We start from the raw sequence: 14,771 nt of genomic DNA, 5'->3' as shown, positions 1-14,771 counted from the left end.
AATCAGGCTGTGAATGATATATCAACAAACCCCTCTGTCGTTATGTGTTGACTTTTGGTGAATTTAGGAGAAATCTACTGACGATAGAGACAAAATGAAGTGAAATAAAACTTTTCTGAAAGAAGACATGTGAAGGAAGAAAAACAATAGCCCAAAATCTCGAAACTGATCAGTGCATGAAATAACTATGTTTTTGCCTGTAGTGTCTCACCTGAAAACAATGTATATTGTATGAAACGGACTGAAAGGAGCTAATCAAGTCACAACCTCACCTACTAGAGTCACAGTTGCATCATTTATTTGACTAATATTTGTCTTTAATTGTCATCATTAGTGTGAATTCTGAAATTTTGGTTATAAACATGATTTGTGAGGTTATAGTAACTTCACCTCCCACAAATTCTGATCAATTTCCAGTCCAAGCGAGTTGAAGAAAGTGGTTAAAGCTTTTCTTGAGATGTTGTCTTCATGAGGACTGGACGCACCGATAAAGTGTAGTCAAGTTACACATGATTCTGATCTTTGAGATAAAACAACTGCTGCCACAGTAAAAGGGAAAACATACAACATACAATTTAACAAACCAAATTCAAACGCTGTTTCATATGTTCATGTATCGTTTTAGATTTTATTTTGTGTTAGATGTAATAATACAGTGCAATAAGAAGACAATAGTAAGTGTAAACACATGAATGAAAATAAAGCCTATCAGAGGTCCTAGCAGCATCCAGATAGAGCATGGCTGTGCTCCAGATGAGGCCTACTGCTGGGCACACTGGTTCTCCATGCTGTCTTTGGAGCGGACATGGATCATCTCCACTGCTCTGGCCTTCCTCCCTCTCTCCTCCCGTTTGTTCTCCGGCTGGTTCGCCTCTGTCAACTTCTCTTTACAGTCCGTCACAGGAGAGCTTCAAGGACCAACACACACACACACACACACACACACACACACCAAATGTATAAACATACTGCAGTCAGCTATACTAATGATCTGATTGTTTTGTTTTCTTCTACAAATATATATATACATTTAGTTAGTTAATCTTAGTCAACACAAACTGTTCAAATCTATCTTTTGTCACACTGCAGCCTGTGCTATGAAGCTAGTTATCACTTGTCAAAGATGCAGAGTCGTTCATTCTTAAAGGACAATTCCAGGCGAATTCAACTCTGGGGTGTATTTTCATATCATTTTAGGTCTAAAATAATGAATCTGAAGATTTTCAGTTTAATTGCTCCTGTTTTGCGGTAGTTGCATCTGTCCCCGCATCGCCACGGCAGCAATGAATGGGAGTGGATGTAAGTTCCGCTGTTTAGGCTGTTTCCATCCCTCAAAGCCGCAATTTTTTTTCCACAGACAGCGTCAGATGGCGACTCAAACATGCACCCAGAAGTTTATTTACTTCAAGCAAGCCGACATGTTTGTAAAACTAGATCTAATTCAAAGTCTCCCGGAGTCTCGCGCGAGACCCAGTTGCCGTGCGTGGTGTGTTCAGGTGCAGTGGGAAAAGCTCCCGTTTGTGTCATAAACACAGGAATATCAACTCTTGACTTGCTTCAAGTAAAAAAAAACTTCTCTGCGCATGTTTGAGTAGCCACCTGACGCTGTCTGTGGAAAAAAATGTACACTTCAAGCAAGTCAAGAGTTGATATTCCTGTGTTTATGACACAAGCGGTAGCTCCCACTGTGCCTGAATACACCAGCACTGCAACTTGGGTCTCGCGCGAGACTCCGGGAGACTTTGAATTAGATCTAGTTTTACAAACATGTCGGCTTGCCCTAAGTAAATAAACTTCTGGGTGCATGTTTGAGTCTCCATCTGACGCTGTCTGTGGAAAAAAAATGCGGCTTTGAGGGATGTAAACAGCCTAAACAGCGGAACTTACATCCACTCCCATTCATTGCTGCCGTGGGGATGCGGGGACAGACACAACTACCGCAAAACAGGAGCGATTAAACTGAAAATCTTCAGATTCCTTCTTTTAGACCTAAAATGATATGAAAATACACCCCCTAGTTGAATTCGCCTGGAATTGTCCTTTAACATCAGAATAGCTAGGAATTATGTATTTACAGGTTTTCTCCATTGGTTTGGCTCATTTTTTGAAACAGAAATGACATTCTCCAAACAACATGGACAAACCTCCAAACCACTCAGCAATTGTTAACAACAGAATTGTATTTCTCATTCATTTCATCAAATTGCAAATGTCTTTGTACATCTTTGCAAATGATTAAGTACAGGTAGCTGCAGTTAGCACAGTGTCCAGGTGAAGAGATCTTGTTTTTTTTGTTTTTTTAAAGTATAGGCTATGTGTTTGGCTTTTCATGCCCTTATTTGATAGGACAGTTGGGAGAGACAGGAAATGGGGAGGCAGAGAGAAGGGGAATGACACGCAGGACAGGGCCGCTCGACGCGGGACTCGAACTGGGGCCGCCTGCAGTGAAGACTACAGCCTCAACACATGGGGCGGGTGCCCTGAGAATAGATCTTGTTGATCTAAACTGATTGTTGATTCTCAGTCTGATGGTTGTTCTCCCTCCCGTTTTTTTCTTTTTATATCAAGATGTACTTCATTAATTGTATTATTATAATAACAGAAAACACCCCATGTTCATGTGGTTTTTTTAAAAATAAAATGCATTGTAAAAGGAAATATGAACAAATTCCAAAAAATAAAATCAAATAAAGGCAGCAGTGACCTTGATAATGATGACAGCAGATTGTTGCTGCCTAGGGAGGGAAATGATGATGCTCTGCTTCTGCAGTAACACCAGCGATCAGGACAGGAAGCTACAGAAGAATAACCTCACTGCCAAAACAACTATGAATCCACAGTGTGTGTCTGTGCTGTGAGTACTGACCTGGGGTTGGGGATCACAGCCGGCTCCTCTTCACTGATCTTCACACACTTAGCTGGCCTCCCCGGCCCAGCCAGCTCTGAGCCTGTCCCACACACACACACACACACAGGCGTCGTTAATGATCCTCACACCACTCAGCTCTGTGTTCATGTTGGAATGTAACGATCATGCACACACCTTGTGTGGAGCTCAGAGCCTTCCCTGTAGAAGGAGCGTCAGCCTCGGGGTCTGCCGTCTGATTATGCGTGACATCCATCCCCGTGGTAACAGCCTGCTCCTCCTTGTTAGGGGCAGTGTCCTCAGAAGAGTGTGTGATGTCCACAGGAAGTTTTTCTTTCTTTCTTTTCAGTATCAGATTCTTCTTGGCGTCTGCAGAGAGAAGTAATCCTGGTTCAGCTGGTACACTCTAAATGTCCTGAGATACATGTGGCTCTGGTGTTCATCTACTGACCTCTAGGCTCATACTTGTGCTGCAGCTCCTCTACTCTGAGCTGCAGCTTGATCCTGTCGCTCTGAGCCTGCAGCAGACGTAGATACACACAAAGAAAGTGTTCAACAGACATGCAGTAAGAAGAGACCAGAGAGAGACAACAGACTCAACAGTCAGCAGGAGAAATGTACATGTATCTTCTGACTCCTCCTCTATCACAGACAGAAGGAAGCCTGACGGCCAGAGCACTCGCCTGTTTGAACAGCCGTTCAGATGAGAAGAGTTTCCTCTCCAGTTCCAGAGCTCTCTGACTCTCCGACAGGGACTTCATCCTCTGCAGGGAAAGCTCATCTCCCATACGTTCTGCATCCTTGCTGAGGACACACACACACACACACACACACTGACTTTCTCTGAACCAAAGAGCCCATGCATACAGACTGTCTATAAAAAGTATTCCCCCTCTTGGATGTTTTCCCCTTTTTCTACTCGCCATCATGCCAAGGAAGGTTTGGAGAACTTTCTGAGTCATCAAAACTCTTTTAGAGTTCCAGTTGGGGTCCGGCTGGCAACGGATTTCCATATAATGGGAGTGGATAGAACTCAGTTTTGAATTGTCCAAAACACACACTATGAAACATCCAGATACCTGTTTTTAGCCTTGTTGTAGCAGTAGCTCCCAGTGGCTGCGCAAGATTTGCTGCGAGATGTTCGTTTGTCAGTAGGACGAGCAGTATGGAGGTATCTGGATGTTTCATAGTGTGTGTTTTGGACGATTCAAAAGTGAACTCAATCCGCCAATATTATATGAAAATCCGTTGCCAGCCGGACCCCCCCTGGAACTCCTAAAGAGTTTTGATAACTTAGAAAGTTTTCCAAACCCTTCTTTGGCATCACGGTGAGTAGAAAATTGGTGAATTATTGATTTCCCTGTAGCAGAAGCTCTTCTTCCCGGTTTGTCAAATTTGGATGAACCGGGAAGGGGACAGACCCTGGTTCGTCCAAATTTGACGAAATTTGATGCATCAAGAAGCTTCCGCTACAAAACAAGCTTGAAATATAGACTTATTTAATTTTTTTTCGGGACAATTTCGCATTTCGGGGCTTCAATACAAGACGGACATTACATACGAGCAGCATGGAGGTATTTGGATGTTTTTTGGTGTGTCTTTTTGTTACGAAGAAAGTTGGTATCCATTTGCAACCGTTATATGGACATGCACTGCTACGCCGAGACCCCCTGTAACTCAGAGAAGCCACGGAGGACTCTGAAACTTCTCCCAGCCCTTAGTCCACATGAGGGGGAGTAGATAATGAGTGAAATTTCAATTTTGGGTGAATTATCCCTTTAAGAGTATACAGAGCATACTATAGAGTTTACTGTACTGTCTATATACTGTTAATACTGTGCAAGTATTTTTGTCAGCCATCAGTTAACACTGAGCGGTGTAGCATCAGTCAGTGAGGAGGTAGAAGCGTGTGATGTTGATCTGCCTGCTACAACAGCTGCTTCTCTCCTCCAGTGTTGTGTCGGGGCAGGTTCACAAGTCTCTGACAGTAGGTGTCAGACTGAAGGTGTGTTTCTGTGCCGCAGCGGACGTGAATGACGCGGCTAACGTTACTCACACAGTGTTGTTGAGCTTCATCTTGAGCAGGTCGGTGTAGTAGGTTTCATCTTGACCGTCGCTGCACTCTGCTGGAACTGGATTGGCCGGCTGAGACTTCAGTAACATCTACACAGACACAGACAGACATAATAGTTGTTCTACAGTGTGATAATCATCTTTGACCGTTTCTGTATCAGCTGGGATTTTGATGATGGGACGGTCCACTCAAAACTGCTCTTCAGAAAACATTAGACACAGAGGCTACGTCCGTCTTCCACAGAGTAGATAGCTTGATTTGGAATCCTTTATTTTATTTGTTTGTTTGTTGTATAAGAAAAAAAAAGGTCAATCAGTTCTCACCTCCACCTTCTCCAGTCTCTGTAGTTTACTCATCAGATTCTGGATCTCTGCGTTCCTCTCAGAGAGCATGGACTGAAGTCTCTCCAGCTGAGCAGGGTCGGCCCTGGAGCCCTGCAGCTGCATCAGAGTGGCGATCTGAACCTAGACCAGCGCCATTTAACATTCAGTTATGAACAAACCACAGCACGTGTTTGTGTGTGTGTGTGTGTGTGTGTGTGTGTGTGTGTGTGTGTGTGTGTGTGTGTGTGTGTGTGTGTGTGTGTGTGTGTGTGTGTTTGTGTGTAAGGATTGCACATGTCCAGGGGTACGTTTCAGAAAGCGAGATTAGTGGAAACTCTGAGTATGTTGAGCCTGAGATGAGGGAAACTCAGAGTTTTCCGTTTCAGAGAGCCGGATCAGTGTAATGCTGAGTCAGTCGCTACGGCAACATGCGCTGTGAAGCAAACCTCCTCGGTGTCCAACTATTCATCAATTAAATGAACCGATCGCCAAATAATACAAGAATGAAGTAAACTAAATGTCTTAGGCTACTGTTTGATTTGAAGTACAGCTGAACAAACCAATAGAGCTATCAAATTAAAATGGACATTTTTAAGAGGCCTCAGATTACACAACCACATAGGCCAGTTTTTTATATAATCATGAGAAAAGGCATTGCTGACCAAAGTCCATGGTTATACCTTGGGTTCGAACACGGGCTGACTGCGTGAAAGGCACATGCGCTACCGAGTGAGCTACATAACAACACAGCATTTTCTCCGTCAATGTGTTTTTGTCCCATTGTCAGAGTTCTTTAGCGAACACACTGCACTCTTTTTCCCACGTCAGCTCACGCGGTTTCGGCTCAATCTGGTGTTTTTTAATGTGTTCATACTCCACATAAATTCGTGGCTTTTCTTTCTCTTCTCTCTTTCTGTCTTTGTGAATCCTGTCATCTGTGCTCCACTGATGATGGCTTCTTGTGCTCACGGTGAACGCGCCTCCCTCAGGCTCACCAGACTCTGGGTTGATTGAACTAATCAGCTGTTCTGAAACCGAAAACTCAGAGTTTTCCAGCTCAGGCTCAATCAACCCTGAGCTGGGGATTTGACTCAGAGTTTGTTGAACCTGCTTCCTGAAACGGAGCCCAGTTGTCTGTGACACTTGGTACCTTCATGCGCTGCAGCTGCTGCTTGCTGAAGGCATGTTGCTTCTGCAGGGACTGATACTGGACCTTCATGCTGATCAGCTGTCTCTCCATCTCAACACGTTTATCCTCCAACTGAAACAGATGCATACTGGTTTCTGCCTGTCGTTTGTTTACCTTGCATCCCAAAAAATGTTGATGCATGACAGTGCGTCTACCTCTGCAAACAGGGAGTTCCCTTTGCTATTGGGATCCTGGGCCTGCTGCAGAGCCTGGTCCAACTGGACCTGAAGGTCCCGGTTCACCTCGCGGGATTTCTGCGGAGTGACAGATACACAACATGAGCATGCAGAAACAAGGAGAAGATCTAGACACCACTACCATGTATTTTTTAGAAACATTTATTTCACAGTATTACCCTTGTCAACTAAAAAGAAAATATATTTTGAAAGATTACAATGTTGTGGGAGCAAGAACGATTAGAAAGCAATATCTGTCTTATCCTGTCCCTCAGAAAACAAAAGAGATCACATTTAAAATACTGAATGACATTTATCCATCAAACCACTTCCTACATACTAGATTTAATTTGGATAATAATATGTGTGGTTTTTGTGAGAATGACATCGAAACAGTAGAACTTTTTTTTTTTTTGAATGCGAGTATGTTGTACAATTTTGGACTTCATTTCAAAACTGGCTGTTATCTAAAACACATTATTTTGCCCCCATTAAATTGGATGTCGATCAAGGTTGGACTACAGTTAAAGGAAAAGAACTTGGACTTTTTGGTGAACATTTAATTTCCCTTGCAAAACATTTCATCAACAGATGTAAGTACCTCAAAGTGAAACCCCACTTCAATGAATGGATAAACAAACTCAGAATGTATAAAAAATCTTTGCATTACATTAAAAACCAAAAATGCCCTAAAGATATTTTCTTTGCTGGACTTATTTAAGACCCTCACGTTCTCTTTTCTTTTCTTTTTGTTCTTGATTGATCAAGATAGCTGATTCAGCACTGTGCATTTATCTATTACCAATGTGCCTTTAATGTTTGTATTTTGAAGATACTTAAATAAAAAAAAAATAAAAAAATAGCATGTATTTCTTCTTGTACAGATTTACCTCTAAGGAATTGAAGCAGTTGACAGCCTCTTTCTCCCTGTCCTCCTTCTCCTCTGTGATTTGCTCCAGCTGACGCTGCAGGCTGCTGGTGGTCAGCTCCAGCTGCTGCTCTCTGTACTGACACTCCTGCAGCGTCTGCTCCAGCTCCACCTGTCACACAGAGGCCCGTGTTATCTGCTGCTGGGAGAAAAGCAGGTGTCCCAGGGCTCAGGAGGCAGAGCAGGCCATGCACTCAACAGAAGGTGTGTAGATCCTAGATCCTGGCTGCTCAGGCTCTACCTGATGGGTGAATGTACCAAGTATAGCACAGTCCATCTCCCATGTGCCAGATGAACAGTTATTCTCCCCTACCTTAATGTTCTCCAGATCCGCAATCTTCAACTGCACCTCGATCACCTCAGACGTCATGGATACTTGTGTGTGTTCGTTCAGCGCTTGCAGCTCTTCCATTTTGTTATTCAGCGTTTCCGTCTGCACCTCCAGTTTGTGTTTCAGCTGCTTCTCCCTGAGCTCAGATTCATCCAGAGCCGACTGCAACCTTAGCATCTGAGAGCAAACACATCACATGATTATTTTACCTTATTAAGTGGTGACACACACACACACACAGTAGCTTTGTACTCTTAAAGGTAGGGTTGGAGATCCTATTCTGCAGCATTTTTTTACTAAATTGTTTGCTGTTCCAGATACCCATGTAGTTTAGCTACAGTACAGTACAGTGAACAGAAAGGTCTTCCACAGTGAAATCCTGAAATACTAAAGAGGAGGCAGAGCCATGATTTTTTCCTGCACTTTGAGGGGCTGGAAAAAATTATATTATAGCGAACAATGGAACTGTGTATTTTCTTTCAGGTAAAACCTCTTTTAGGCCGTGAAAATAGGCCGTTTCTTTGGGTCTGTTCACAACACTGTATGTTGTAAATCTCTGGGCAGGGCTATGGGCTGGCGTTGCTAACGGGAGGAGTGCAGAGAGTCTTCTACTGCAATTAAAGGACTTAGGGGCTATTTGTAGATCATACAACCCCACTTTAAAAAAAATGCTATTATCCCTTTAAGACAGCACTGTTAGGTTTGTTTCTAGCACAGTAGAACCCAGTAGAGCACAGGAGAGTTGACCTTGTTGTGGAGCTCACTGAGAGCCGTGCTGTGGCTCCTCTCCAGATGTTCCTGCTGCTCCTGCAGCTGCTGTCTCTGATGGCTCTTCACACACTCATGGTCTGACTGCAGTGACTCCAGCATCCGAGTCTTCAACTGCACTTCTTTCTGCAGGGAGTACTTCTCCTGTTCCAGGGCCTGTAAGGGGACACCGGGACAGGTACTGTGGTTTAAAGCTCTAGTCTGAACAATCCACAGATTTGACCATGAGAAGTTTTATCCTGAAGAAGTAGTTCTTACATAGACTGTTGACTCAGAATTTCATATCTTAAAGGGATAGTTCAACATTTTGGCAAATTGGCCCATTGCCATAATCCCTATAGTCACAGCAGTAGGTTTGTTACCTTAATTGTCGGTGCAAGCTATTTTTAGAACGGCGGAGCAGAGCGGCGAGTTGCTCAGAGCTACACTACGGAGGCTCATGGGATTTCTTGTTATTATCTCATAGCGTGGTGAATGTGCAGGTCACAACTTGTCCACCAGAGCGTTGTGGAGTTGTTGGATTGTGTATTTGATGAGATTAGTGAGGGAAACCAAGAAATCCCATGAGCCTCCGTAGCGTAGCTCTGAGCAGCTCAGAGCTCTGCTCCGCCGTTCTAAAAATAGCTTACACCGACAATTAAAGGGCAATGGGCCAATTTGCCAAAATGTTCAACTACCCCTTTAAACCCAGGAACAGAAAGTTTTTGCATGGTAATTGCTCTACAAGTCAGAGTGAATGTGTGAGGGCTGTGCTTTGTGTCAGCTGAGTCTTACCTCAAGTGCATTTGTCATCTCTATTCTCTGCTCATCCAGTCTGCTCTGCAGGTCCATGTGCTGGTTGAGCAGGTCTAAACCGGCCTGAGCAGCCTGCTGGACCTGCTCCTCCCTCTCCTTCAGCTGCCTCTGCAGCCGCTGGATTTGCTCCTCTGCCGACATCTGGAGTGAAAAGGAAAGGCGTTAGTGAAATCTGCTTCATGATTCAAGCACCATGTTGACTGCAGCCTGCCTCACTACATATCCAACACCGTACCCACATGCAGCAGCTTCATACTGCTTATAGGTGGAATGGTGTGCTATGCGAGGTCCCTCAAAATGAATCAGATTAATCAATTAATCGAACAATGATCGATTGTTAAATTAATCATCAATTATTTTGATAATCAAATAATTGGTTTGAGTAGTTTTTTAAGAATAAAAAGTCAAAATTCTCTGATTCCAGCTTCTTAAATGTGAATATTTCTGGTTTCTTTGTTCCTTCATGACAATAAACTGAGTCTCTCTTTGGTTTGTGGACAAAACAAGACATTTGAGGACGTCATCTGGTGGTTTGGGAAACAGTTAACACTGATTGATATTTCTCAACATTTTATTGACCAAACAACTAATTGATTAATCGGTCAAATTAATGACGGATTAATCGATAATGAAAATAATCGTTTGTTGCAGCCTTAAAGGGATAGTAGTATTTTTTTAAAGTGGGGTTGTATGATCTACAAATAGCCCCTAAGTACTTTAATTGCAGTAGAAGACTCTCTGCACTCCTCCCGTTAGCAACGCCAGCCCATAGCCCTGCCCAGAGATTTACAACATACAGTGTTGTGAACAGACCCAAAGAAACGGCCTATTTTCACGGCCTAAAAGAGGTTTTACCTGAAAAAAAATACACAGTTCCTGATCGGTTCCTGATTGCTGATTGGTGGGCGTTAACCCTGGGCGGAGGGATACGTGAGTTGGTTAGGTCCAAATAAAAACTGCGTTTTTCCTGCACTTTGAGGGGCTGGAAAAAATTATATTATAGCAAACAATGGAACTGTGTATTTTTTTTCACGTAAAACCTCTTTTAGGCCGCGGAAATAGGCCGTTTCTTTGGGTCTGTTCACAACACTGTATGTTGTAAATCTCTGGGCAGGGCTATGGGCTGGCGTTGCGTTGCTACTATCCCTTTAAAATGATGCAGCACAAGGAGACAACACAGGACACAAGGGCTGCTCCACAGCAGCATGAGTCTAGACTGACTCCAGGTCAGATATACCAGAGATGGAGGAAAGGCTCCTTATGAGGCTCCACCTGCTTCTGTGTATGGTAGTTACAGTAGGTTCAACACTCTCAGTGCTGGATGTTTTTAGTACTTTCAAGTAAGCGATATATAAAACATTTTGGATTGTGCAGATAGATAGATAGATAGATAGATAGATAGATAGATAGATAGATAGATAGATAGATAGATAGATAGATAGATAGATAGATAGATAGATAGATAGATAGATAGATAGATAGATACTACTGTCTGTGAGTCTGACACAGTTCAACATCAGAGGGTGTGCATGAGGTTGTGTGTGTGCAGACAGACTGCCCAGTGCCCACTGATTTGCTATTCATTTGTATGGTTTGTTGTGGCAACCACACAAGGTTAACAACTGTTACAATTCCTTTCAACATCAATGGAGTTATTACTTGTAGTACCAAAAAAATGTCATATAGGCTACATGCTGAGATGCCCATGTGGCCTAGCATATGTGGGCAAGACGACCAGACCACTAAAGGTGAGGATTTCCGAACACAGGTCCAACATACGCAATCATGACATCAGAAATCCAGTGGCCGTACACTTCACACAGGCATCCCACAATGTCTGTGCTCTTAGATATATTGGCATTGAACTTGTCAAACCACCTAGCCGGGGAGGCGATGTGAACTCTTTATTGCTGAGGAGAGAAGCCTTCTGGATATACACTCTCGCACCTTGGCCCCTAAAGGGTTTAACGAGGAGTTTGACCTAAGACCTTTCCTGTAGTGTTGCTACAGTGTTGCTCTGTGTGTACCCAATGTACTTTATAACTTGTGTGATGCATTTTTTGTGACTACTCTTCACTATGCCTGGTTGCTATAATGTACTTTGATGATGTACTCTGATTCTCCTATGCTGACATTACTGCTCGAGCCTGTGGTTGTTACTGTTTTGTGCTCTGATTACATAGCTCCATTGCTCCAGTTTTGATGTCTGTCTCTTTTCATCAGTTTTTTTCTATTGTTTATTGCTGTGGATACCTGATGAATTATATTTTCTGTCACCACTTTCAGGATGGTTTAGGCACCTCCTTGTTTTTACATTTGTTTTCTACTCTAAATTACATTGCATTATGACGGTGATGCCTGATGCTTCTGCCATGTGATTTTTCTAGTTGACATGTGCTATTTGGTAATTTGTTTGTATAATGTAGACTGTTTGTTCAGTCCCAGTATGTGTATCTATCCTCTATCTTCTGTTTTTTTTTTCCAATCATCACATGGCATGTCAGGTGACCTGTGCATTTATTTAAGCAGGTGTGTTAATTACTGTCTTCATGTCTGATGAAGGGCTGAGATGCCCGAAACGTTACCACTTGGTGTGTGACAATAAATTGTCTCTACCTAACAACTGTTACAACCCTCAATGCAGACCACTTCTAACAACTGCATTTATGCATCAGGCATGAAGTTTTGCCCCTAAAATTTGAGTCAAACTGTGCTTTAATATCAGTATTGACCATAGACTGTAAAGGGTATTGACCATACAAATTCCATTTGAGTTGGGCTCTTATTCTGACAGATAGTCAGTAGTAGCTATTACTGTCACAACATGATCAGACTTTACACTTTGCATGTTCTACTGCTTTCAAAGACAGTTGTTTGTTGTTGAAACAATCAACATTTGTATTGTGTATTAAAATAGTAGGTATTTCTTCTCAGTTGCTTGTAACGTTAAGCTCATACTATGAGCTCTCACACCAGTGTCGGTTCGATAGGCGTTAACGTTAGGTTAATGGAGGTCCCACAAACAGACTCAACGGCTGTAACGTTAAACGGACCGGTGTCAGTGAACTGCCGAACCTCAGGCGTCTCCCACCGGGGACAGGAGCATCACGGTGTCATACATGGATGTACAGAAGCATGGTATGTTGTTGGAGAAGACGGTCTCCTGTGGATAAATCACCGAGACGTCCACCAGACCCAGCCCCGGGCCGACAACAACATCAACAGACGGCCCATTAACTAACTGTTACTGTCGACGTTACTGACGCTTCAGAGCCGCTGACAGTTTAATGTTCCTTCTAGTGACTTAGAAGTAGAAACAGACAGCAGGTAGACATTTTCTAATCATTATAAAGTGGATATGTCAACGAAATAATCATTTTACCTCGTCTGTGAAAAGTCTTCCGTCAACACACAACTGACCGCCACTTTGGTTTAATGCAGTTCAAATGAACTATCGCGATACTATTGTACGAGAGTGGCTCACCGAGAGTTGTGTCTGATTGGCCAGTGAAGCGCCAGGGGGCGGGAACGTAGGTTCTTCAGGCAGCAGCACCTTCTTTTTACAGTCCACCAAAGATAACCGTCTTTGGCACCACAGTCTGGTAGTTCTGAGTTTTTAATAGGTTTTTACTCAACTTGCTGTGTTTTTGTTATGTAACGTTAAGTACGGTATGTTCTTGTCGTATTTTGTCTGATGGACACTTCTGTGAGGAGAGGAGTTTGTTCAGGAGAGGAGCTTCTTTCATTGAAAACGGATGCTACTCTGTTCCAGCTGAGATCAACAGCTGTTTTCATGGTGGCCCATGTGGTGCAAAGCTGAAGGCTGGGATGTGGAGATGACCTGTAGGGACTCTGCCATCAGGCATCATGGGACATGTCAAGTCTCTGCTCTGCCCAGAGTGACGAGCTGGAGATGTTGCAGACCAAACAGACTAAACATGAAACAACAAAGAATTTTCCTTTGGGGATTAATAAAGTCTTTCGTATCATATTCGCATTAAAGGCAATCACCACCATCTGGCAAAATTGTTTAACACAAATATTTAAAATACAGTTTAAAAAAACAAAAGTCATCTTATATTATCAGCCCAAAAAAGTACATTTAACCTGGAGAAAGTATGATGCCTCCTGTAGGAAATCTGATTCCAAACTGATTCAAATTGCCATTTTAATTAAGGCTACACATCAACAGTTGTTTTAGCACCACATAAGACTTATCACTTACCAAGTCTACTTGTTCTTACCATATGCTAAATTAATCATCACTTGGTTTTTTCAATACTATTTTCATATTGCATATGATATGTGCTTTCATTACTGACAATATGTATGAACGTTTTATTCATTTATTAGTGGAGTTTATATTGTTAGAAAACAACACAGTAATAATGTATAAATGATACATCTAATGGATTTATTCCAAATCTATAATTTTAGTCCACTATTGCTTTTAGCGAACAGTTCAAACAATAGGCCTACAATAATTCTATTTAATACAATACCAATGCCCAAAAAGCTAACAGCTTTAAAAACATATATACCAGATACTATGTGTACAAGTACAAAGATGTATAACCTAGTAGTAAAATGGTTTAAGGTTGATCACAGCTCACACACTGACCAGTTGTCAAGGTAATCTAATCAGATTTTGGATAATGGATTAGATCAAATCTTGAAAATGGGTTGTTGGAGTTTGAGTTTATATGAAAATGGGTTGTTCAAAACTAAAAACGGATTTTGAGATCAGATAAAATCATGTAATCTTGGTTTTAATCTGAACCAAACTCTGTTTGTGTTGTTCAAAACTTTTTGGTAGGATCAAAGATAACTTTGATCCAAAAAAATGATCTGATCCCAGCAGTCAGTGGATTCAAGGTGGTTTTCAGGAACAAAATGTGCTTGAAATAAAATTCAAACTGGTAAAATAAACAATAATGCTGCTGTTCTACCTGCTGTTTACAGACCTAGTAGCCTTCAGTGTCTCATAAACTGGATTTGGTAATCTTGTCTGGATCAGACTGGTCCAATCCAACCTGGATAAAAGTAAGAAGGATTACCAGGTGATCCTGGATAGCAAAAAGGGATTTCAAAATCTGGATAATTTTGATCCAGTCCATAGGCTCCTGAGACTGTTCTATAATGTTGGTCCAGTCTTACCAAGTTTAACAAAAATGAAGCCTGACTGACCTAAGACCTGTGTTACCATGGTTACGGAGTGACACCTGTGCTGACCAGTAGCAATAATGGATGAATTCAGGTGTCACACTTGCTGTATTAAAGACAAAGTCTTGGTCTTGGCCAGCCTGATGGTGTCTGCTCTA

The 14,771-nt window shown here is 42.3% G+C and overlaps 1 protein-coding gene across 1 annotated transcript; it reads right to left on the bottom strand.

Moving 5' to 3' along the window:
- Positions 1 to 632: 632 nt before the first annotated feature.
- On the bottom strand, positions 633 to 12,869 carry spdl1 (spindle apparatus coiled-coil protein 1). The gene is made up of 14 exons (XM_083980478.1): positions 12,833 to 12,869; positions 9,430 to 9,591; positions 8,635 to 8,811; positions 7,870 to 8,064; positions 7,519 to 7,668; positions 6,608 to 6,706; positions 6,414 to 6,524; positions 5,264 to 5,404; positions 4,923 to 5,029; positions 3,550 to 3,670; positions 3,318 to 3,384; positions 3,044 to 3,235; positions 2,867 to 2,948; positions 633 to 908 (listed from the first exon to the last, which is right to left on the bottom strand). Exons 2-14 carry the CDS (start codon positions 9,589 to 9,591, stop codon positions 761 to 763), a joined length of 1,752 nt encoding a protein of 583 aa, XP_083836604.1. The 5' UTR covers positions 12,833 to 12,869; the 3' UTR covers positions 633 to 760.
- Between the last annotated feature and the right edge of the window lie 1,902 nt (positions 12,870 to 14,771).

The sequence above is a fragment of the Trachurus trachurus genome (assembly GCF_905171665.1).
Source record: "Trachurus trachurus genome assembly, chromosome: 10".
NCBI lineage: Eukaryota > Metazoa > Chordata > Actinopteri > Carangiformes > Carangidae > Trachurus > Trachurus trachurus.
The sequence above is the reverse complement of the archived record's forward strand: the minus strand, read 5'-3'. Positions and strand labels throughout refer to the sequence as shown.

Bases quoted from the DNA above. Each gene is read 5' to 3' on its own strand.
- spdl1 (XM_083980478.1), bottom strand. From the start codon at position 9,591: ATGTCGGCAGAGGAGCAAATCCAGCGGCTGCAGAGGCAGCTGAAGGAG. The intron at 6,525-6,607 runs GTAGACGCACTG...CATCTGTTTCAG, and splicing joins GGAACTCCCTGTTTGCAGAG to TTGGAGGATAAACGTGTTGA. The intron at 909-2,866 runs GTCAGTACTCAC...TGGTCCTTGAAG, and splicing joins GCTGTGATCCCCAACCCCAG to CTCTCCTGTGACGGACTGTA.